A 27,549-nucleotide genomic window follows, 5' to 3' on the forward strand; every position below is an offset into this window, starting at 1 on the left:
AACTTGTTTGATGTTCAGACAGATGTGCTTTTCTGACACCTACAAGCACATGTTAAGTGTCTGACCAAAGTAAAAATGTTTAAGATGATTGTCTGCTGGCTTGAATTTAAACAAATGCCCATATGTTATTGTTTTTAATACCTCAGATTATATTAGTTATGCACCTGTGTTTTGGCTGAACAATTGTTCCTTTCTTTGTGAAATATGTACAATGTACATGTTAATATGTTCCACTTTGTGTAAAGTATGAAACCATTGACTGTAACAGGAGCAGGGCAGGTTAAAGCTGTCTGATGTAAGGTAATATTTACCTGATCAGTATCCATATTGACTGGTGCATGCTGGGTATAACCTGGATGTCTTACATAATCAGCCACACCTACCAGATAATTAGGGTAAATGAGGTGGAAGAATCTCAACCAAATAGCTGAATTCATTTTCTCTCTACACTCACAAAATATTTACATGTTCCTGGAGAGTTTGTGTTGGAATATGTGTATGTTTTAGATAATTACAGCTAGGTGTATCAGGAACTCTGAAATATAACACCCTGAAGCACTGGATATTTCCTATTGCTAACTTAAAGTTACCTCCCTTTGCATATTCAGGTCCCCATTTGCACAAGTTTGCAAAAATACTTTTAGAGTCTCATGTATGATAATTTTTACATGTTAAATGCAATAAACATGAAATAAATTAAAGTTTCCCTTGTAATAAGTAAAGTAGAATTGTATGTACATAAAAGAAATGATTAGTTTACAGTTTCTGAGACAATCAACATTTTATAAAGTTAAGGGAGATAATCATTGATCCAGACATTGACATAAACTATTCTAGTTTCACCATTTGTTTAGTTTCACCATTTGTTTTGTTTCAACCATTTTCTGTGTGATTGTGTTGATAAATTCTTGAAGAATTAACTGTTTGCTAATCTGTTGCTGAGTCTCCAGGTTTCTATGGTATCAACATAAGATTATTATTTTGTTTCTGTAGCCCTGCCTACCACAGGCTTATCAGTAAAGTTCCTACTACCACAGTACAGCTGACATACATCATATGTTACACTGACACACTTCTACAATAAGACATTGAAAATGCATTTAATGCCTTAATTCAAAACAGCACCAGGAAATTTTAATAACTTGGATTCAAGATTGTTTTGGGTTGGGTTTTTTTTTCATATCAAAGGAAAGGTACAAAATAGAACTGCACTTATTTATTCATTTTATAATAATGTATTCATTGAAGAAAATATTGAAAAGTAAAGGAAGAAAATGTGTGTGTTTGCAGTTTCTTTAATAGCTGATATTGTATAGGTTGACTTCAATGAAGCTACCTGATTTTTGTAATAGTTGCAATAGAATGAAAGCAACGCCATAGTGGGTAGATTTTACAAAACTAAAGAAAAATCATTTTGAGAAAAGACCTATTAAAATTGAAGTTATTCATTTTCTCCCAGATAAATTTTTGGAACATGAAAAGGAGACAAAACTAGTTGGTTGTTAAATCTTTTTGACAAGAAAGTAACATATTGCCTTATAGGCTATCCAGCAAAATATGTTTGGCAACATACATGGGAAAATGCAAGGGCTGGTATTTAATGTTTAACTTTATTTAAGTAAAGGTCATTTAAAGTCAGTGTAAGGATGTTACACCCAGTATAAGCTGGACATCATGAGTTATGATGTCATTAGATATAATCATTTTTTATGCCAAAAAAAAGGTTTTATACTAAGGTTTTTCACCTGGGAATGAACCTATAGGCTGCTTTATCATGTCACCTGACATCAGCTTTTTGGCTAAATTAAGTAGTTTGTTGGCAATTTTTATGGGGGAGAAAGGGTTTGACGATAAATCTAAATGCAGCGATGTTGATGATAATGGTAAGGTGTGTATACAAAAAATATTTTTTTTGCAATTAATAATGAAACATTTATATAAATAATTGACCCAGAATAATAAGACGGGTGCAGATCCAAATTTAAACCGGATGGGGTTAACAAAGTTTCTAGAAGGGATATAATACGTATTCATGAGAGGCTTGACATTTTACTAATGTTTTAAGGGGATGGGGGGGTGATGAGTCAATTTTTTAATTTTTACGATATTTACATACAAAATTTTATGTTTTTAATCTGGACCTTGATGACATAGAATTTCTGAAAACAAGTTAGGTGGATATCATAGCCTAGATACTTAATATTGGTGATGATCCACAGTATTTATGTGGATATTCATACCTTTCTTAAAGCTGCACGCCTGCAGATGAGCCAAAATATTTGAAGAAAATCAAATTTGAGAAAAATGTTCTAAGCTTTTAAGAGAAGTTAAAAAGATTCAAGATTCAAGTAATGATTTACATGTTATGTGAAATTTGACTGATATTGCAGTATTTATTGCCTAATTTCTACTGCGTGACACAGTAAGGGGTATTTTTGCATATTTTGACCGCTTTTTGGTTATTTATGATGATTGCAGTGCGTAAATTACTTCCTTTGTGCACTTCACAATATTTTGCTGTCAAAATACATTTTGCAAATTTTTCATGAAAAATTTTCATGAATCTGAAGGCATGCTGCTTTAATAAACTATTAAAATATTTTTCCTTAAATTTGATTCTTTTAAAGATTCATTTAACTCATCTGGAATTTTGCCAATTTTAACTAAACCATTTACAGGTTTTCATACATTTAATTCAAAATGTAGATTATTTTTATTTTGAACTACAAAATGAAAATACAAGATCCTAAATTTACTTTTTCTATTAAAGCGTTATGTGTCTGAAAATACTTTTTTTGGTCTGTTTGTAAAGATGTCACATAAATCTAGTATGATATAGGTAAAGTATGCAGAAATTTATGAATGCCAAAATTCAATTTTTTTCCGCAACTTTCTTACAAACCTTCCATGATTCATTATGAAGCTGTGTGACATTTTGTATATACCTTTTGAATAAGCATATTAAAACTCATTTACTTGCAGTAATTTAATCTGTAGATTCTTTTATTGTTATCCAGTATTCATTTGAGACACATAAATGCAAGCTCCCCGCTGCAATAGATTATACGAGAGGATTTATTTAAATACTTTTACAAATAAAATTGTATTTGCCTTTCATAAAATTATCATATTTTATCAGATAAGGGTATTGATGTATTGTGCTTAAAGATGCAATTTTAGTATGCACATTTTAAATCCTTTCAATAGGCTGTAAACTGCTGGCAAATATTGGTTAATTTAAGACAAGATGAAATATTCAATACTTGGATGAATTTTTTTTTTTATTTTTCGAATAAAGATGTCTTATTCACAGTTTTATTGCATCAAAATCTGAATTTTGGAATTTTTCGCCGCCCTTGATTTATGTTGCTTGAATTGCTGACACTGCAGATATATGTGATGAATTATGTGTTTCCTACATTTATACAGCCAACCACATCAACATCTACTTCTGATCTTTGTTTTTAGCTAAAACATTCTTAGGACTTTATAATCTGCCATTTTGTTGAATGTGAAGAAATCACATTTCACTAACAAATTCCTATGCCTAAAATATTTAGACTGTTAAAGTCTGTGCAGACAATTAAGAATTATCCCACAATATTATTCAAAATCAAGAAAGACTTTTGCAATGCAGTGTACAACTTGTATGAAAATTTGAACATTGTTTACCACAAGACCTAGAGATGTTTTCCTTCTTTTCCAATGATATGAGCATGTTATTTAGCTTGCAGTATTTACTATATTATCAGATATACAGTAGGGAATAACCATTTACACAAGCCATATAAATGTTAATCAGTCAGTTCATTACCAAATGTTTGATCAAATATTGAGTTCAATAGATATCTGCTCAAGTATAAATCAAGCACATCTTATGCATAACATTAGGTCATTGGTCAATATTGACTCACTTGATTATAATGTACCTGTAAAGTCAGCAGTATTATGTTCCTTATTTTGACAATGATATGACTTCTTGATTTCATGATAAGTAAAAATTAACGATAACACAGGACTAGCCCATGACTTTATTGTGATGTTTGGGGAACGCAAAGTTTTAATAATTCATACAAAGTTATATCAAACAATTTTTCTATATTTTGAGCATTCATCATTCCTCCTTTTCTTTTTATCACACAAAAAAGAGTGATCATACTTATGAAATATGGAATATTATTATGTAATAATCATACCAAACATTTTTATGAGGAAACATGTAAAGTTTAATATAGTTCCACCCAGTAAATGTTTCTAACAATATGCAGTCCTTTTTATTTCATTACCATGATCCGGGTTATGTTATCTAAAACATCAAATTCTAATCTAAAAACTCACTGTTATCAAGCATCTCAACATTTTAAAAGCTTTAAGAATCATATATTAAATGACATTTTACTATGGGCAATAAAGAATATTTGTTTCCTTTTTTCGATTTTTATCAAACTTTTTTGCACCTGTTTGTTAATTCATTTTCACAAATAAGTCTTAAATGTCAAGCGCTTAATTGAAATTTTATCAACACATCACTATTTTTTTTCTAAATTGTGTGACTCAACTAATAAATATTGAAAACCAATTAACACATAACCTGCTGGAACCAAAAAGAAAAAGCTTTTATGTCACCAGAAAAGAGTCAAGCCCTGGAGATAAAGCTTGAAAAGTGCTGTAATTTTTGCCGCCCATGACCTAAAGTCATCTAACCTTCTTATTGATGGTCTTGTTTTATATACATGTATAATGTATGTACAATGTCTGCAGTGAAATTATTACATCTTAGCTGATTTTAATTGTCCATCTTTCAATAAATATATGACCTTTTTATAGGGTTTTCAAACCTGACCTTTTCTTGCATGTGCAATAGCTGGTGACTTAATGACTCTTTAGATCTCATTGATGGGCTTGTTTCTGTTGACCTTGCCATATGACCTTATAAATGACCTTGTTTCAAGAGACCTTGTCATCTGACCTTGTTTCAAGTGACCTTGTCATATGGCCTTATAGTTGACCTTGTTTCAAGTGTCTTTGTTATATGACCTTGTTAAGCCTGACCTTGTTACAGTTATGACCTTGTTCAGCGCATTATTCAGAGCAGGAATATATTTGTATGTTAGGTTAAAGTAATTATTCTAAACTGACATGAAAGATTGACAAAGAATAGTAATTAGCTTTGTGTGCCTAATGCAAATAATCAGGCATTCTTACATTATCACGAACCCTTTAATAAGCAAAATACTCATGCACCTCTGTCTGGTATATGACCCTGTTATGTCTATCACAAAATGGTACATCTAAAAGTAGAAAATTGATAAAATGCATGATCTGTAATTATATTTTAAGATATTATCAATCTTAGACCACCTAGACATATAATTATCACTAATATATGTTTAATTATGCATCACAGCCTTGAGCATGTCAGAGTTGATTTTTACAGGCTGCATTGAACTGCAAAAAACTCCCCAAAAAAACAGGCATATCATGTTGAAATGATTATGCAGTTTTTTTTATGAAAGATTCTTTTTTAAAAGGTATTGATGCATCCTGTCTGCGTGTTTGTGTATATATTTATGGTTTTTGTTCACCAGCGGCCATCTTGTCATTAGCGTAAAAATAATATCATACAAAAAAAAAGATGTACATGTTAAAATTATATAAAAGAATATTTTTTGTGAAAAACTGGTATATGTGAAGAGACCTTACAATCTAAGGTGTCCTGCATTGGCCATTTTTTTTTCGCCATTTGAAAATTTCAAAAGGATTTTGCAGATGACACTAGAGTTCAAAAAAAAAATATGTTCAGCCTTTGCTCGGTTATTGTTAGCCTAAATTCTTGCTATTTTAGTCTTTTACCATAATACATTCTCTGTTAGTGCATAATTAGTTACATGTATTTAAAAAAAATCTTGAAAAAAGCGAAGGAGAAAAATTTAATGGTCTTGAAAGGTTACCATACTTATATCCTGATGTTCAAGTTTTATGCAATAAAAAATCCTTTATTTAAAATCCATTAAGGTGAATGTGTTTTTTTACTATTTGATGTATCACTCAATCTGTTTTACTGATATAAATATACATTTATTTTTTTTCTCCAAAAAAACGACTTAATTTAGGGATGATGACTCACGCTTGTAAATATTCAGTTACATTATTAAACTTTGTGAATGAAATGCATCAAATTCATTGACACAAACTTTCATCATGATGATGCGAGGGATTTATCATGTGATCAGGTACCCATGTGTGATTGCAAATTTTAAATTAAACTTTGATGAATTAATTCTCAAAAATGGTGAATAATAAGGTTTTGAGTATTATAAAGGAGGTTGACAAATATCTTACATTGTGAAGTTTTACTTTCTTATCTTTACGTGCAATCGTAAAACATCGACTTTTCCTGTATATTTCGGATAAGAGGCCTTGTACGTAGAACACGAATGCACACCAATGTATTTCGCCCTGGTTATAAGGCAGTGTTCCTTCGCAAGAAAGATTAGTAAATAACATATCCATCAGAATTTAGATTATTTTTCCATATAGCTATGATACTTTTTTTAAAAAACTTTTTTTTTAATTGACTCGAGCCGCATTCATGGAAAACAATAAATTATTACTAAATTTTGAAAATTTATGACTCACATTTTGATAATTTTAACAAACAGAATGGCCAAAGAAATTGCAGGTAATTACTGGTCAGTTATCCAAGAAAGCATGTTTGGTTGACCAATCGCTATGACATGATGTGTTAAGAATTTGGCTTAAAAACAAACAAAAAAGGTTCAGCAAAAAATTCTATTCTAATTTAGCCAACTTAATTAAGTTCTGTATTTAATAATGCAAACAACAAATTTTCATTTGGTCAAGTGCTTTAATGTGCAAAGATGTTTAAATTGTACAACACATATTAAAGGTAATAGGTTAAATACCTCAAGTATAGCTTAATATGTATCACTAGTTAAGTTGTGTATTACAAAGGTCATGACCTTGTTGGGAAAATTGGCCTGTTTGCATGATTTAAGGTGTAAAGATGCTGAAGCCCTAAGGGGTAACTGCACAGGTGTCATGTCTTGTGAGAGGTGGACATATTGCCCTATCTATGTAACAATCTATGTAATCGGTCATTCTGATCAAGGTTGTGATTAAAATCTTTAATGAATGTTTATGTGTAAGACAGTACTTATATACTGATGACTGATAAATTAACTTGGTGAATTTACATAAATTTGCTCTAATTTGGAATTGCCCATTGTCTTTGTATTAAAGATTTCCATATCAAAGTACTGAAATGATGTTGTCAACATTATGAGAGACAAGGATTTTTGATACCAGACTTAAAGGCTTGTGCATTTCATTTACTTATTGCAATATGTAAATTAAAGAAATTTCATTCAACAAAGACCAATTTCATATCAATTAAGATTATTACTGGTAATTAGATTATTTCTTACCCAACAACTTATAAAGTGGTACAGAATTAACAATTGTCAGTACAAAATTGAAAGCAATGCAATCATATATTACACCAAATTAGCTATAAGAGGGCCAGTCGGCTTTAGTAGGAACTTGGCAAATATGGGATTTTCCATTAGCTTTCCCCCTCCCCCAGTACAAACAAACTTATACTGTTACAGCTTCTCTGGTGTGCTTTACTGGTCACAATAGAGCAGTTAACCTGTTGCGCTGATTTTCGAAGCTGTAACTGTAAAAATTTGTTTGTACCTCATTTTTAGCTGGGGAAAATTCAAAATATTTTTAATTTCATAGTAAGTATATCATATCTAAAAGACAAAAATTGCAACAGCAAAGTGATTCAGACAAACTATTGTCATTTTATATTCAGATGCAGATTTTTTTTGTTGACATTTGCATGATGAATTACCCTCCATTTAACACAATTAATGAAATTTGAATCTCGGAAGGTCTAGACTATAATAATGAAGACAACAGCAAGATGCCTATCTCTTCCATTGTTAAACAAGTGCTAGGCTTTCACTTGTCATTGTAATACACGGGAGAGAAAGGCGAGAATGTGGAGATAAGATCTAGGTAATAACATATGTACAACAAGCAGTTACACTTATATCTATCCCTTGCCTACCATCAAATTACATGATAGCAGTCTGATTACATCAGGTAACTTGTTACTGTACATTACTGTAAACTAGAAATAATTTTGCACCATCTAAATTTTGCAGAATTATAATGGTAATAACAGATCTTGTGCGTTCTAAATTGTGCAGAATGAACAATTGTAAAGTCAGTTAATCCTACAAAGGTCTAATATTATATTAATTTTGCTTATCTAAAAATGGTTGAAGAATGAAGTGGAAACAAAAACCAAATAATATCTACAAAAGCTAGCAAGGTATACATTTATTAATACTGGCTCCTAAAGGATTTTGATTAACAGTCTTATTTATAAGGCGAATTTGAGCACAAGAATTATCAGTTTCATATATTCTCTCAGTTCTACAAAGTAATAACTGATTTTTCTAAAACATGTATTATGTTAAACGCCATTCTTAATGTCATCAACAGAAACCTGGCACTATAAGGTCTCATTATATATGAATTAGTAAAAATTTTATTTGGAGAAGTTGGGGATTAAGCTCGCAACATTACTCATCCTCTGTCATTATAGTCACAACAAGTTACTACTGTACCTCAGGCCCACTACCTCAGGCCCACTGTCATGAAACAAAGCTTTGTAGTAACAGGAAGCATTATACTATCAAGAAACCAGATCATCTTTAAGACTGCAAAATTTAGTGGTTGCTAAATTTATCAGAGTTTACGGTACTTAATTTTAATATTAAAAAGTGACTGTAGAAGAAAGTCTTGTAGGTGATTTGTCAAAAGTGAAAAGGAATGTGTCAAACACTAGATTAAATGTCTATGTAAGTTTATGCAACTGTTGAGACAGGTTTATTGTAACACTTTGACCTGATTTATAAGCTTGTTTGCTGACATCAAAATATATAGTTGTCTAGTTGAGGATGAAAAAGCATACAAAATGAATGCAGGGGTCACCCAGGGTGCCAAACTGTGACAACTAGCTCATGAAATTTATTTAGTTACATCCTTGTTGCCCCGAGTCTTACATTAGAATATGATGCTAAAAAACTTTTTGTGTAAATAAGAAATTTTAGTTATAACTAGTACACATAATATTATATTCCGGAGAAAATGGGGGCCTACACTTATCAAGGAATTTAGATTCTTTCATTTGAAGAAGCAGTCAGGAGCTACATTTACCATATGAAAGCCACACTCTGTTGCATAAAATAGCTAATGCACAGACAGCATTTTGGTTTTCCCGAATCCAAGAAAAATAAGCCGAAAAGTTGCCATAATGGTTTGGTTTGCTTCACTTACAAACACCAACATATATTAGGATAATGGGATTTTCTATGTCCTAAAATGCAGCTGATATACCAATCTTATATACCAGCTGTAACTTTTCCACCCTCCTGCAACTGAAGAGTATCCAATTATAATTGCTGCCATATCTTGGTTTTCTGCACAAGCGTTGTCATCGAATATGAATATGTTCATAAAACCGCAATGAAAATGTTCTTCAGTCAGTTATATATGTTAGACTTCATTTTCTTTATCTTTCATCCAGCAGAACCTTCACATTTTGCCAATTACATTTCTAACTCTACATATACATGGATATACAAACATGTACAAATTAATGAAATCTTGAGGTCAGATTTTTTTTATCTGATACATGTATTATGGGGAATAAAATCATCATTAAATCCAGATTAAATTAGATGGTTCAATAATTGCAACCAAATAAAACAGCAATAAAATTTTCATTGAAGTTGTTGATGGTGATTTTGTACTATTCAAACATGTTTTGGGTCAGAGATTAATTAAATGCAACTCTTGTGGTAATGTTATGGTTTAAGAGTATAAATGAAAATGGTTTTAAATGATGAAATAAAATATCCAAATTCATACATTTTAATTATATTGATTTCTTTCATAGATTAAATACAAAGATTAAGAGTTTCATGTTGGAATTGAAACTAAATTGCTTTGTCATTGAACTAAGGATGTAGCTCTAGTTATAAGTAAAGTAATTTTGCTGTTAAAAAGATTTTTGTGCACTGGCCTTTCAGACTAAATGATAAAATAAAATCAAAATATTCATATTTAAGTTTAAGCTATTGTACTATTTCTCCATATGCTGTAACCACTCTACATAATAGACCTGCTAATCTATATGATGTTTTTGTTGTTTGACCAGATTCTCCTTATAAATATTTGCATTTTAATATGAAACCTCACATAGAGTCTCAATGGACATTCCAGCTTTGCAGGTGGAGGAAGACCTCAAGGAACACACAAGGACATACCGTAAGCTAGCTGGATATAGTCATAAAACCGTAGCAGGATTCAAACCCACAGTGAGGAGGGGCAAGTGGTTTGAAGTCATGGACCTTTGGCCACTGCTGCCCCTTTACAACTTTAGCATAGCAATTAAGGTGTCACTATTGAGTTTATACCAGTATATGTACTATTAATGTGATATTATGATAACTGCATATCTGTGACGGTAAATACATGTATTTTAATGGGTTAACGAAAGCAATATACAATACCTTTATATAAAGAGACATTTAAAAACTGAACGCTGCAAAAAGGCTTCAGTTTGCAATTATACCATGATTTCAATTATGTTCAACTTTCTTTCTAAACACAGTATTTATTTCACTTAATGTATTCATGATTATAATGTAAATGATAAATGCAGCATGATGGTGTAATTATGCAAGTTCCTGCTGGGTTGTTGCAAATCCGCTGCAGATTATACTCTGATATTGAGAGACACTTCAATCAAATAACAATTTAGAAACTGTTGAAAATAATCTCCTTACAAACTCAGAATATCTTCTCTGTGTCCTTCAATATTTTATACTTGAAATTTAAGAAGAAATCAATCATTATTAAGTCCATTAATCATTAATTGAAAATCAAAGATGAAAGGCATGTGTCCATCTGTTTATGCCTCCAAGTGATACTGATGTTGAGTTACTGATCAATGTCACTAAAATGCTTGCTTTTAAATTAAGATGGCCTTCCCAATGGCTAATTGGTTCACAAGTTGTTGGCAAACAAGGACAGTTATTCTTTTTAAGTTAATGGGATCAGAAGTGATCCCTTATTGTCCAAAGGATTGAATTAATCCCTTAATAGGGAAACTCAAAAAGGCATCTGTTCAGGTTATTGTTAAGCCATCATAAATCACAGGAATAAAATTTAAAAAATGGCATAAAATGTAAAGTTGTTGGTAGCACACAAGTTAAAAGTTAAGAAAAGCATTATACATGTATGTTTTTGTGACGAATTTTGTTCTTTAGATACACTAGCTGTCAAGTGAAAGATAACGCCAATAAAAAAGGTACAAAGAATATTATTCATTTTCACCAGACCATAAATTATGAGCCGGAACATTGGTACAAACATATAATACACACAGTTTTTTAAAAGTTCATTGCCTTCCTGACACTAGAGAAACATATAAATAACAATAATTATTTTCACATCATTATTTGGCCATGGTTTCAAAGTGTAAAATTGTAACAAGAAGTCAATGACCAGTGGGAAAATAATGTCAGTAAAATGTCAGTAACATAATCTGTATCATTATACAGCTTTTACAATTTGAACCAGCTTCAGCCATGCTAGCCATATATACAAACCAATGCCTATAGAATAAAGAGAGTCTATCTACTATTGTATGCTGACTTTTATATCACAAGACTTGATGCCGCTTTACTTGACTTTATGCCTTTTTGAAACACTTTGTGCCATTTTACCAAACTGTTTGCCTCCATACAAGACTTTATGTCACTTACCAGACTTTATGCCTTTTTAAAACACTTTGTGCCACTTACCAGACATTACGCCTTTTTAAAACACTTTGTGCCATTTTACCAAAGTGTTTGCCTCCTTACAAGACTTTATGTCACTTACCAGACTTTATGCCTTTTTAAAACACTTTGTGCCATTTTACCAAACTGTTTGCCTCCTTACAAGACTTTATGCCACTTACCAGACTTTACGCCTTTTTAAAACACTTTGTGCCATTTTACCAAACTGTTTGCCTCCTTACAAGACTTTATGTCACTTACCAGACTTTATGCCTTTTTAAAACACTTTGTGCCACTTACCAGACATTACTCCTTTTTAAAACACTTTGTGCCATTTTACCAAACTGTTTGCCTCCTTACAAGACTTTATGCCAATTACCAGACTTTACACCTTTTTAAAACACTTTGTGCCATTTTACCATACAGTTTGCCTCCTTACAATACTTTATGTCACTTACCAGACTTTATGCTTTTTTAAAACACTTTGTGCCACTTACCAGACATTACGCCTTTTTAAAAGACTTTGTGGGATTTTACCAAACTGTTTGCCTCCTTACAAGACTTTATGTCACTTACCAGACATTATGCCTTTTTATAACACTTTGAGCCACTTACCAGATATTACGCCTTTTTAAAACACTTTGTGCCAGTTTACCAAACAGTTTGCCTCCTTACAAGACTTTATGTCACTTACCAGACTTTATGCCTTTTTAAAACACTTTGTGCCACTTACCAGACATTACGCCTTTTTAAAACTCTTTGTGCCAGTTTACCAAACTGTTTGCCTCCTTACAATACTTTATGTCACTTACCAGACATTATGCCTTTTTATAACACTTTGAGCCACTTACCAGATATTACGCCTTTTTAAAACACTTTGTGCCATTTTACCAAACAGTTTGCCTCCTTACAAGACTTTATGTCACTTACCAGACTTTACGCCTTTTTAAAACACTTTGTGCCACTTACCAGACATTACTCCTTTTTAAAACACTTTGTGCCATTTTACCAAACTGTTTGCCTCCTTACAAGACTTTATGCCACTTACCAGACATTACGCCTTTTTAAAACACTTTGTGCCATTTTACCAAACTGTTTGCCTCTTTACAAGACTTTATGGCACTTACCAGACATTACGCCTTTTTAAAATACTTTGTGCCATTTTACGGAACAGTTTGCCTCCTTAAAAGACTTTATGTCACTTACCAGACTTTATGCCTTTTTAGAACACTTTGTGCCACTTACCACACATTACACCTTTTTAAAACACTTTGTGCCAGTTTACGGAACTGTTTGCCTCCTTACAAGACTTTATGCCACTTACCAGACTTTATGCCTTTTTAAAAAACTTTGTACCACTTACCAGACATTACGCCTTTTTAAAATACTTTGTGCCAAACTGAATGTCATCTAACAAGACTTATTCCACTTTACCAAACCTTATGTCTTTTTAAAAAACATTTTACCAGAATGTATGCCTTTTAGAGCACATTGTTCCATGTTACTAAACTTTGTGTCTTCTTAAAATACTTTATGCCTTAAATTTTCCAGACTGTATGCCTTAACTTGTAAGACTTTATGCCATATTACCAGACATGCATGCCTACCAATCTGATTAAAAACCAATACTGAGTAGGTAATTTTCATGATTTCGAACTGGCAGGTAAAACTCGCAAAACAATCTAAAACTTCCAGTTTCAAAATTACTTCCGACAATTTTTTTTAACAAAAATCAACAAATTTCCACGGACAACAATATTTCGATACTTTGTCTTAAATGCCTGTCTGTAAAAATGGTTTGATTGCATGGCTAAAATCAGCTTTCTCGGGAAATCCGAATCACAATGACGGCGAATCAGATCTACATGTAAGCAGTAAGAAGATCTGAATTTTAGTCAGATTGGCCATTTTACTGGACTGTATGCCTTTTGCCTTTTAACCAGACATAAAGCTATCAATTGCTTATTTCTTTACCTTTCAATCCATTTTAGAAACAAACACATTCATTTTGCTCCATCATGTTCAAGTTTCATAATTTTTTATTTTATTTTTTTTGATAAACATACGCTATTTAATTGGATAAATTTATGCTATAAGTCAATTATAATAATAATGTTTTATTGTAGAAATAATAATTATATAGTTTAAAATGAAATATTGAATTTAATTATGCTTAGAGGTTGGCATGAAGTGGTGCTATATTGAAAGATATTGTATTATACAATTAAGCCAGTCAATGATTTTAAGTATTCTCATATTTAATTTACTTTTCATTTTTTTTGCTAATAAGCACCTGTACAACTGAAATAATTAACCCAAAGATTTGTGTTAGGTGCAAAGAATGGTAATAGGATACTGTTTATTAGGTTATAGACCCCCAGGATTGTAGATAATGGAATAGGTAAGTAAAGGTAGTAAGCATAAAGGAGGTCCCATTAACCAAGATCAATCGTAGAAATAGATAATAAATTAGCAGTGACTCATTTTAAAGCCTACTCGGTCACCATTCATTCATAAAATTTAGTAATCTTTTTTTTAACTTGTTCAAATATTTGTAAATTGATAAGGTCTGCTCTAGATTCAAATGTTAAACTTGACAAAAAACAAATTGGACGTTTTTTGCGTTCACGATGTTTACAAAACATGACCGTTTTTAGAAAAGTAAAATCACAGGTGGGCAGAAGATAAAGTGATGTGTCAGCATAAGTTGTCGAAATTGAATTTATTTCACTTAAATTAAAATGGCCTTACATTAATAAATATTATTTCTCATACAATTAGATTATTGATGAAAATAAAAACTTGCTGTTATTGAAGCCCCACATTTCATTTCAGGTTTGGGGGCTGTATTATTGCTTTATTATGCAGTATAAAATTGAGCCTGTACCTGTAATACTAAATCTACCAAATATAAACAAGTATTGTATTGTTATCAGGAGCTACTTTGCTTATCATTTAGGGTTCAATCTTTTGTCACAAAATAAATAGTGTGATGCAACCTTTACAATTGTCCAGGTGCAGGGTGTCTGTGTATTTTAGTGTCTTTACGCCTGAATCACTGCATGGGAAACTTGAAACCACAGTTACAGATTTTAAATAAATTAATTATAAATCTTGAAAATGAACCATAAATTTTCGTTAATAAGGTAGTGTGTCATTGCACTGAGGTATTGTAAAGCAAGCATTAAGGACATTATAAATAGGGATATAGTTTCACAGCATGAGATTTCATGCTGAATCAGCAATTTATTTGATAGATAGTCTCTTGCATTGCAATAATTTCTGTAAATTAATGTGTTTTTATCACACTACTTGTATGTGTCACTGTTTATTTATATGTTGACAGAAATGTAGTAAAGTAACAACACTATAGTCAAATTTATATTTTAGTATCATAAAACTCTCAAAAAAAATGTTTGTCTTTAAAAGTTGTTGTTTGCAAGTTGTTGTTGTCCAATTTGGTGCCGGATTAGTCAGTTTCACTTTGACATTATGATGCAATGATTAAAAGCTGGCTTTAAAAAACACACTGTTTCTGTACAGAGGTGGTCTTTCTAAATGGATCCATTCATATGTGATTGCATGTAGTTTCTGTGATATTTTTTTTTCTACACATTTATAGCAAATGTGCAAAATGTTACATTTTATGTCCAGAAGTGGGTGAGGGGGTAAAAGAGAATTGGAAAAAACTGAAAATTCCAATTAAATTTTGCTTTAAGCTTTAAGATTTCTTGGTGTTTAATCTTGACTTTTGACTGAACTGCTAGTTTATAAAAACAAAACAAAATAGGCGATTTAGCAAATTTCTTGTCAACAGTTTGTTTACATACATCATTCTATATTTATTATTTTCAGCCAAAGACTGTATCATGGGGGAGTGGAGTGAATGGTCACAGTGCTCAAATTCATGTGGTCGAGGTCGCAAACACAGAAAGCGTGCCATTATTCAAGAGCGTGCATTTGGTGGCAAAACGTGTCCAACAGCTACAAAATCTAAAAAATCGTGTTACGGGGAATATGGATGTCTACAACAAAGTGTCGAGTATTCAAGGGAAGAAATGGCAGGTAATGAACGCCGCAGTTATTACAATGGTCACTTACGTCAGTGATTTAGACTTCTGCTTTAAAATGCTGTGCATGTATGATTGTTCTGAAGACCAGCTTGTATACTAAATAGTATCGTATGCTACTAGCAGGCAAGCTCGTATAATTGTTGTTTTTTTTTTTTTTTTTGCTAGTCGCCCGAACCTATAATGTAAGCTGCCAAAATCCCGAAATCAATTTTAGTGGGATTACAACCCTTCTGTATGTATAGCCCTGACTGGCATTTTAAATTTGTATATTTACTGTGTAAGATTCAATGCTGTTAATCTTCGGTTTGTCTATCATTCAATCCATAATTGATTCATTTATAAGATGAACGAAAACCACAGGCATTTTTAAGCATACAGTCTGAATTATCTGTACCAGATCAGAATATCGATGATATATCAAGAAATATGGGTCAAATTTTTTATCAAAGAACAAAAATTGCATGCTATATTATCAGGAAGCTTGCCACTTTATAATCAAGAGTTTATTATTTCATGATGTTATCCTTGATACCAGGGTGGTAAGTGTTGCCAATAATAAGCCATGTGTACTTCCTGCTCAGTTCTTGCTGCATGTTTTCACTCTTGGAGAGGAAGGTGTAAGCAAATTTTCTGAAAAATTGTGCTGGCTGGTGGTTTGCCCTTCTTGTGCTTCTGCTTCAAGAAACAAGATACATTTGTAATTAAAATCAAGGTTCATTGTAAATCATAATCATTACTGTTTTAAAACAATAGTGCTTTGTTTGATTTTTTTGTTAAAGAAAAATTTAAGTCAAAAAGTTAATTGAAGAAATTAAGTGGTTGCTTGATTATTAAATTGCTTAGCTTTGAAACTGATAACAATAAGATTTTAGTTTTTGATAAACCATTATCTGAAACAGTGTAGAATTAATAAGTAATATTTACTTAATTGAAATTTATAAAAAAGATCTGCAAGAAAAATATCTAAAGCTTTTAATAGTTTTAATATTAATACTAATATTTTCCTTTCATTGAATATATAATATTTCTGAAACAGCTGTTAGCTACAGATTCTACCCACGTGACTAGTACAGACCAAGATTTTTGTTAATATTGTAATAGATCATTTAAAGGGACTTTACTGAGGTTTTTTGACATGGCGGGACTGGGGATAATTTTTGAAATTAAGGAAGTCTAACCCAATAACTTGTGTGCAAGATATTAAATCATTTGCTCACTTTGTTTTTCCAGTATTAAATTCTTGTTGTGAAAAATGACCCAAAATTGAAAAGTCTTGCATTACTTTCTCTAGAATTGGTCTAAAAAAAGCTGAAAAATACAATTTTTCAATTTATTTTAGAGCATATTTCTTAATTATCATTAGAATTTCTTCCTGTTTTAAGTGTTTCAGCTGATCTTTGTAAGAAATTCAAATTTTATATTTTAGGCTTTTGGACCTCAGTGGAGTTCCTTTAATAAATTTATGCTAAAGTATACTTAAAACCTTAAATGTAGCATTCATATACATATAATGTCAATATTCATTCAAGATATTCCATTGATTCATTCAGTACTTTACCTTCTCTGCTTGTCATGATTTACATTTTGATAAACATTTAAAGAAAAAAAATACAAGTTTAAGCTATCCATTAATGGCCTATAAATGATTTAACGTGGATATATGATATAGAAGGATATTTAATGATTTAATGCAGACGTAAAAAAAATGGCTGTAATTGTTCTGAAGAGCCCTCCAGATACCTTAATCAACTTGTACTATCCTATCTATTGAATAAATCTGAATTTAATTAAAGTGTCTGTTTTTGCTACTCAAGAATCTTGGCAAAAATAAGTGTTTTAAGGGAATAGACTTACAGCTATTTATACAATTTTATTTTGGTTTAATGTTCACTATAAGTTACACTAACTTTTGATGGCCAAAAATATTAATTAATTTAAATGTCATTATGATCTTATATACATTACCTCAATTTATAAGTATTATTAAAACATAATATTCTTATCCTACCAAAAATGCAAATTAATTTTGTAATCCTAATCAGTTTTAACGTAATTTTTTTAAGTTTTATTGTGGAGAAAGCTCTAAGCTTTTTTGAACTATTATCAGGTGTGCTTTCTGGTACTAACCAGTAAGAGTGTCATAATAAGGAAACTATGTGAGGACGCCAGTATAGGGCTCAATCCCAGAATCCCTGGGTTGAGAGGCCAGCATCTTAACCACTGGGTTACTTATCTCTTTAATCATTTTAAGTTTAATAGGTTTAATTGATTTGACCTTTACAAACTTTCTGCCTCTTAAGAAAGGATTTAATTAATTTCAATTAAATTTTAAAATGTTGGTCAGTCTTCAACTGCAAGGTGTCAATGTTCCTTATTTACTAGATGGCCTGAATTTCTTGATCTTGTCAAGGAATACAATACTTATATATATATATATATATACTCATTAAAATGTGACCCACATTTGGAGATTTCCATCAAGGTCTGTGGCATTTCCAGATGGGCGAGGTCTTGTTTAATTAGAAGTTTTGGATCTCTACAAAAATTTCTCTTCTCTGATGATTTTTTTTTAGATATGTTTAACAATTATTGTTTTAAAATACACAAAAAATAGGAGAGATTTCAAGATTTGTGCAAACATTTGAAAAAAGTGTCTTGTTTGACACATTAGGCTATCATCTTCATAAATCTAACCACAGATCAAGGTGTTTGTAATTAAAACTGTAACAATAGATACAGTAGCCATGTACCATGGTTCTCTTTGAACATATTAAGACCAGGTTAATCTACTGTGAATAAATACAAGAATCTACAAATAAAAATGATACCATTATCCAAAGCATTAAAGGTCTTTGAATGAACAGCTTGTATTTCATATACATAAACATTTTTATTCCTTTTAGTTTATGTTATAAAATTTTTCGTCCAACGATAGAGAAGTTTGTACTGTTTTTGGTAATGGGCATTCTTGCCCGATTTTTTTTGATGGGCCATCTCATGAGCTGCCGATTTCACCACACTTATAAAGGTTTAATGGAGCATTTAACATAGCCGTGGGACTACCGAAGCCACAAAAGCCAGTATCGGGTTGCAAGTTCGCCTTTAATGTCCAAAAATTGTAAAATAGCGGCTTGACAGATTGACGTTCAGGTGTTATCAGCTGTTTAGATGAAATTGGATTAAAGAGGCCTTGAAATATTGTTAACTTAAGATTATTGTTAAAATATTAAAGTGTTTTTAATGGAAAGGAGAATTAATATCAGGTTGTTGTTAGTTGTAACATCCTGTTGTTATCTGTCCACTTCATACTGGCCCCTTATATATTTAAACTTTTAAATTTACAATATCCTAGCTCTGCTTGTATGATATGATATTATATGATTATGATGTAATATTCAGATTTGATATGATATGATATTTTATTATATGGAATGATATGATATGATATGGAATGATATGATATTTAGATATTATATGGTGTGATATTCAGATATGATACGATATTAAAATATGATATTCTAATTTCAGATATGATAATTATGATATTGAGATATTATGATATTATGTGATATAATATAGTATGATATGATATTTAGATATGATATGATATTCAGATATAATATGATGTTATTTAAATATATGATATGATTTTCTGATATGATATTCAGATGTGATATTATATTCAGATATTCAGATATTATGTGATTTAATATAGTATGATATGATATTCAGATATAATATGACATGATATTCAGATATGATATGCGGATATAAAATTCGGATAAGATATGATTTGATATTCAGATAATTGTTATTCATATATGATATGAATTTTTTTCATATTAAAAAAATCTAAATTAATGGAAAAAAAAATATAGAATCACAATGGCGACGCGGTACATTGTCATGTCCTGTGACACTTAGGGATGGGGGAACATGCCCATATAAGTTAACCTTGTCCATCAATCCTGCTATCTAATGTCCTTCTGTAAACTGACAAAATAGTGGAATGTGACCTATTGACATATTGCTATAGTTTGTTTGTTCATGGTTAAATATAAGAGTAAATACCAGAAATAATCTGAATATAATTATAGTAATACTCACTTAGAGTATTATATTAAAGCAGAACAAGGAGGGCATTATTCATTTAAACCACAGTTATGTTAAGGTCATATTTTCGTTTTGCCCACCCCTGTCTTTATAATTATGTCCAGCCCTTAAAATACCAGCTTTGATAATAAATTGATACATGCAATATTCAGTAAAGCCATTAAGTAATTAAGCATGCTCATCCATGAATTTTGACCAAATAATAAACCACCAGTGTAGAGCTCGAGCCAGCATACTCAATGCAGTCCAACCAGAATAGATGCCACCAAGGCATGCTCCTCTTGCAGTCCAATCAGAATAGATGCCACCAAGGCATGCTCCTCTTGCAGTCCAACCAGAATAGATGCCACCAAGGCATGCTCCTCTTGCAGTCGTCACCAAGGCATGCTCCTCTTGCAGTAGTCACCAAGGCATGCTCCTCTTGCAGTTGTCACCAAGGCATGCTCCTCTTGCAGTTGTCACCATGGCATGCTCCTCTTGCAGTCGTCACCATGGCATGCTCCTCTTGCAGTCGTCACCAAGGCATGCTCCTCTTACAGTCCAACCAGAATAGATGCCACCAAGGCATGCTCCTCTTGCAGTCCAACCAGAATGTCACAAGAGCATGCTCATTGGTGTAATCTGACCAGAATAGATGTCAATATTTTGGTTACTACTATTGGACTATCCCAATTTCAAAGAAGGACCAGTCCATTTTACAAAGTCGGTCAGAGTAAGGGTTGATATAATATTATGAATCATATTTTGTCACATTCTTTTACAATGAAAATGTTAAGTGAGTTATAAATAACTGCAAGAGTGAGATAGAAGTATTAACATCTAAATTGGGTCAATAAATTATGAATGAAATTACTCTTAACAGGTTTTTATGTCAGCTTTTCATATAATCCGGGTTGTAAATCAAAGATTAAGATTCAACTTTGATATATTATCATCATTTTAAAATGGATTTTGGTCATAATGTTACAGTAATTTTCGCAAAAAATGAATTAAAAAGAAGATACATTAAAGGAATTTGCTTGAAAATGTGGTTTTTAAATTGGAATTTAATGGGACCAAAATCTGATTAAATTGGAATTGCATCATAAAATTATTGTGAAGCTAAAATAAATCATACAAAAAAAAAATCAGTTATGATCTTTTAAGAAATTTTCTGTCTTGATGATACATAGATGAAAATAGCAGGTTATGAATTGGTTACCAAGTGTAAAATTGACACCTATGACAAATAACATTTTTGAATTTTATAAACAGAAGTAACTTGAATTTTATAATAATCTACATTGCCTGTATATTTATCACCACCCTGATTGGTTATTAAGTTGCCTGCATTGACCAATCAAAATCCTTTTTAGTTCTTTATTGGCTTTTGAATTTTATAACTCAAGATCTGATTGGTTGATCTATTTTAGGTAATTAAAATTTAAAACATAAATTAGTTCAAAACTCAAACTTAAATTAATGATGTAGTTTTATCTACTTCTGTCTTTGTAGGTTGAGATAGCCAATTGTCTTTTCTCTTTGAGTTCTTTTGAATCTTTTCGATATAATTTGACTGAAATGTAAGTTATACAACAAAACATATAGTTTTTTCTTCCATGCAAACCATAACATTCTGGATGTCTGAGATAATGTCCTTGGAATCAGCTGTCTGTCCAGGGGGTGTCCCTAAAATGAATCTGTCCCTAAGACAAATAAAAACAACATAAACCAATACATTTAGTTAAGAAATTATCATTTACTGAGTATTTTCACTCTCATTTTAAGTTCATTAAAAATTTCATCTGGGTAAAAGCACTATTACATTGAAGATTGGTACTATATAACTATAAACATGGGCAACTTTAAGCATGTCTTTCATGTGGCTTATTTATTCTCAGAAATTTTCTTGATTTCTATCAGGAACATTAAAAACATCTGCAGACATCTTCCCTAGAATACAAGATTGTTGGAGAGATCTGAGCTGTGCAATGTTTGTATTACATGTATATGTATGTTTACAGTATAAAATACCTGCGGATTTGTGTAAACGAAAAGAGCAATATGTGTAAATGAAATAGCAATTTGTGTAAACGTTAAGTTATTGCAAACATAGATTCAGTCAGAGAGTTTCAGATTTGCTTCTATGAGTCATGGTGCATGGCTAAGTTAAAGAACCTTTTCTATAATGAACTAACTCCGCTTTGAATTTTGAACAGACTGCTTTTAATAACATTTAGGTTTAACAAATTAAATGGCCATCACAGTCAAGTTTAGATATGAAACCTGGCAAAACTTTATACTGGTGGCAATATACAAATATAAGCTAATCTTTATTGCTGTTAGAATTCAAAGAGTTAATTATTACCATAGGTTTATGTTTTATAATTGCAAACATACAAGAGTCCATTATTAGGTTCATCAACAAATTTGCTGAGAATGCTTTCGGTATTTATAAACCCATAGTGAATTTCTTTGAAGCTACCAGTTGGCCCACTGGGGAAAAATTCCTATGACTGCAGGATTACTAGGAAATAAACTTACGACCTTGACATTTCAATAACATGAAAGTGACCTTGAATGATCCCATGTTTGATTATGGAGAAACAATATTTTAATTGCATGTACTTGTTATATTAAGTTTCCCAAATTCCTGTCATTATATTTGTTATTTTGATAATAAAAGTTCTCAGGGTGTAAGAAAATTGATACCAACAGACAAGACAACCTGTTGTCAATAAACATGTCAATTACTGTATTGTTTTACATAATTCGAGTCAAGAAAAACTTATGCAGAATGCAAAAAAGAAGTTCTTTGATAGAGTCTGATTTAGAAACAAAGTTAGAGAAGAGGAATTGTACTGATTAATTGATGATCGAAAGCAGACTAATTCAAGTTGAAACAATTTCCGGAAAATCTGGAAAATCCGGAGGAGAAAAAAACAGTCGTTAGATGAAAACCACTTAATTCGCTGAATAATGTATAAAAAAAACAGACACAGTCTACTGTTAAGCCTTAATGCTACGTTTGCAAAGATTCTGTATGAAGTGTCAAGAAAATTGCGGTTTGTTTGTCTGTGTTCATTTCGCTCTGGCTACACCTGGCGAAAAATATGCAAGCGTGCAGATATTTTTTTTATCGAACATGTGCGATTGTTTGTTAAAGGAAGAGCTAATTACATGTATCTTGTAATGCAGTAATTAAATTAAATGATTGTTCATTCTAAACGGTTTTTTTTTTCTGTATACAAAGTACATGTATATTAATTTGTTATGTTGAACTTAAACTTTACAGAAAATTAGCAAAATAAAATTACTCATTACCCCTTATAACTCATAAGAAATTGTGAAGACTACTTAGTGTAATTTTTCCATGACAAGGAAAGGGCTTCAGCATGCAATGCTAAGATATATTACATATTGGGAATTCAGCAAGTATATCCATCGCATAAAGGATTCAACGCTGAAAGACTTTGATTCAAAATCTTATCTTAAATGATCAAGACAGTAACATAAATCTATTTATTGTCGCCATTCCTTTCACAAGGGGCACATGCACTTGAGTTATGTGATTTTATTTTTTCATATGGAAGTCAATGCAGCGATATTAAGTGATACAGGGATTTTCATATTCAGGGATTTTTTTATCCATTTATTTAATCTTACATATACAATATTATCACAACTACAGTTATTACTCTGCTGGATCTAGCAAGGTACCTTTGGGTTCTATAGGTACATTTGGGTTCTGTAGGTATCTGTGGGTTTTCTAGATACCTTTGGGTTCTATAGGTATCTTTGGGTTCTATATAGGTACTTTCGGGTTCTAAAGGTGTCACTTAGATGTTGAATACTAATAAAATATTGAATTATAAATTTTTTTGTTATTTTGTATGTATTTTTACTGTTTTATAGGTTTATTTATAGAAGATGAACGAGACAAAGGTACATACAAGCAAACCACCACATTTAAAATCAATATTTATACATGTACATAAATTATAATATTCATAATTAGCTATAATTTGTTGTACAGTACAGGTGTGAATCCAGATAATGTGCAATTAATATGTTTCATTTCATAATTTTTATTGCATTCATGGATCCATGATACGATAATGTTCAAATCCGAAGAACAAAGTTCTCGACATTTCAACATTTCATTTCATAAATTGTATAGAAATATGGAAAATATAATGAAAAATTTATGTGCTTTTTTTTATCTTTCTAAGAACTACAGGAAAAAGACATTGCTTAGAAATATATTCTAATTTCTGGGCTCTGTTAACAGAAAAAAATTGCAATGTTCATTAAACAAATGTTCTAACTTTTTTTGGAATCACACCTGTATTACATAATTGATAATCATAAATTTAATTGTACTTTCTTATATATCTTTCTTACATAAAGGGAAGTAATTTAATATGAATTTCAAAGGGGGGTAATTACAACCAGATTTCATCAAGAGGATTTTTGCTGAATGTGCTGTTTTTAAATAAATATATTGTTCTGCATATGATACTGTATTTACCTGCACAAATGTACAATGTATGTAGTTACTCCAATAGAGGCACATATTGCAATAAATATATGAGAGCTCATGCATTATAAAGTGTCATAACTTAATTTTTACAACCCTTATTTCGCTTAATTTGCAACTTGGACTTGCTCAGATTTGAATTTGGGAAGTGTACATTGTAAATGTTAGGGTTTAACTTTTGTATGAAAATGTTAATATTTGTTAAAGCAGTCAATGGTATTAAATGCCTCACTGGTCAGTCTGCACTGATGATGTAAGTAGGCTGGCCAGTAACTCAATATCAATACAGTTTCAACTGAAACTGAATATCAATACAAGGGCAAGTCATTATTGCTGACTAAGCAATTCTAAGGGTTGGAAATATATTTAAGTTATCATAAGAGACAGTGTTAGAATATAAGCCTTTAATCGTATGCTTCATAATGCTTTTTATTTTAGAAGCGTATAATGCTGTTAGTGCTACAATTGCAGCAATCCCAGGATTCTTAGAATTAAGTAAAGTTTAACATACAAAAAAATAAAAATAATAAAGCTTCAAATTTACATTCCTGACCATCATCTTTTTTCAGAACATTTCAAGTCACTTGGACTTGATTATGTACTGGTAGATCTTTATATTAGATTTTGTAAATCTTGATTCCATGAATTTTGAATTTGAAAATTGCTGATTCGCTTCCCCTTTACTTTTGATTTTTTCTTGCCGTCTGCATAATAAGTATTATGTCATATTATAATGTTGTCAGACACAATTTTCTAAAAGTCAATGATTATAATATTATTGCATAGACGTCTACCGTATACAACATATATCATACAATATTATAGTTATTATACTTAATGTTTATTTTCTATTATCCTCATTGTAACCATTTCATATTTTAGATTTATTTTAAACCTGTTGATGGTATGAAATGATGTAAACAACTTGTTTTATATAAATATAGGGGGTGACATTTTATATAGAATAATGTTAAATGAGTGAAAGTTGACGGCGAGTCTGTGTCTAGGTTATTTAAGCTCATTTATGGCAACAAACATAATCATTATTAAGTTTTATTTTACAAAAACATGATGTTGTAAAGGTAGAATAGTTGCAAACTCTCTTCCATCCCCTCTGCAAAATCACTATTTGGTGGTGAGTTTCATGTTTTATTAAAGGCCTATTATGTCTCAGAATTGCTAACATTTTCATTTCACAAAAACTTTAAAATTGTTGGTATCTTGTCGCAGTTTCCAGAAAAAATTACTTTGTTTACATTTTGCTACCTTTACAGTATAATCGTTTCTTGCACATTCAGCACTACATTTTTCAGCTGTTAAACATTTAACATACTCACTCTATGATTAAAAACAAGTGACATTTCTAAAGAATTTAATAAATATAGATTTCTGAGGCATAATGTGCCTTTAAGGAATAATGTTAGGTATTATAGTTTCCATAGAAAACAAGTGGTATCATGTGATAAATAAATAAGGAAACGTTTCAGTGACAGCGGGTATGATAAGCCTAATTATATTTTGTCAAAGTGACACGCCTGTCATTGTCAAGTGTAAAAACAGTTAAAATATTAGCTTTTTGAAGTTTATTATAAAAGGTGTAATCACGCCATAATCGTGCAAAGCCTGTTTTAATAGTCTTACATTCTTGTAGGGTTCTTAAGTCGGATAATCTGATTATGAATGTATAGTTTTGTCTGCAATTTGACGTTTTGACATACTCGAGATTTAATGATTTAAGCCGTAAGGTTGGTCGTTGATTGTTTAATCTATGATTTAACACCTGCAAGGGGTTATCTGTTCTTTGCAAAGTGCAATAATAATACAGGCTATCACATTACATTGTTACATTTACTAAAAGGTTTAACTGTTATATTTGTGTAATTGTGCATATGAAAAGTATGATTTAATTCTGTTTGAAAAGTCAAGTGGTCTGGCATCGACTAAAAATCTAAACTATTAAAGGTCCTTAAACTGTATACACACAGCTTTTGTATAGCAATTTTAAATATTTTCAGATTTTGTTAATACCTTAAGGAAACATTCTTTTCATTTTTTATGCAATATTTAAGAATTAACTTAGCCTAAATGGAGAATCTCATGCATTTATGCATATACTTTTTGTACATATTATGGGAAAGTTATACTGTAATGTGTGATTAAACACTTTTTCCGAAGTAATGCTATTTCAATAAAAGCGTCTGTTTGTTTGAAGAATCTGTACTTGAGACTGTTAAAATCCTGTAGTTTATTTAGTTTTATTTTCTTAAGAGATAAATATATAGATATTATATCAGTCCTGGATCTGAGAAAATAATTTATGTATTTTGTAACACTTAAATAGTTACCAGGGTAATAAACTTTAAAGAATTAGGTCCAGAAAAAAAATATATTTTGCGATTTTTTTTTTTAAAATATTTATTGATATAGTGTGTCTATAATAATATAATAATTATCCTTTTTTTGCATATCAAAAAATGTAACATGGTTATTTTTCTTGAAAACAATTTGAGCTCATAACAAATAATATATCTTTTTTGATTAATAAAATTTGGTAGCCAAGGGCTATAACTCAAGTCTGCATTATTTTAGAGTAGTATTAACATGTTAATGTTTAAATAATTGACATTGTAGAATTTTTTGGTTCATGATTTTTGCATTCTTATTTTGATCAGAAAGTCACTTACTTATATTTGCAGGAATATTTTCAACTTTCATGTAGCAATTTAAGATTAGGCAATATTCCCTTAAAAAGGTAGATTTCTAAATTTCAATAAATGCCCTCTGAAATTTAACTACACAATTGTGTAAGTTAATAGTAAGGCATTCTCCATTTCAAAGTTAATCAGTGTCTTTCAAAGATTATCAAAGATTTTAAGCAGATTTAGTTGATAATCTGACAGATAAAATCGTCACATTTTCTAGTTTCCTTAGCAACAGTCTTTGTTTTTCACATCTTTAT

The 27,549-nt window shown here is 30.9% G+C and overlaps 1 protein-coding gene across 1 annotated transcript in view; it reads left to right on the forward strand.

Annotated features, from left to right (window-relative positions):
- Positions 1-27,549, forward strand: part of LOC132757687 (somatomedin-B and thrombospondin type-1 domain-containing protein-like) — a 61,731-nt gene that overhangs the window by 8,764 nt on the left and 25,418 nt on the right. Inside the window, exon 2 of the mRNA XM_060749040.1 lies at positions 15,741-15,950. Within this exon, the coding sequence (XP_060605023.1) occupies positions 15,741-15,950 (210 nt within the window). The remainder of the gene's footprint in view (positions 1-15,740; positions 15,951-27,549) is intronic.

Source organism: Ruditapes philippinarum, unplaced genomic scaffold (genome assembly GCF_026571515.1).
Source record: "Ruditapes philippinarum isolate M1 unplaced genomic scaffold, ASM2657151v2 ctg29_1_1_1_1, whole genome shotgun sequence".
Taxonomy (NCBI): domain Eukaryota; kingdom Metazoa; phylum Mollusca; class Bivalvia; order Venerida; family Veneridae; genus Ruditapes; species Ruditapes philippinarum.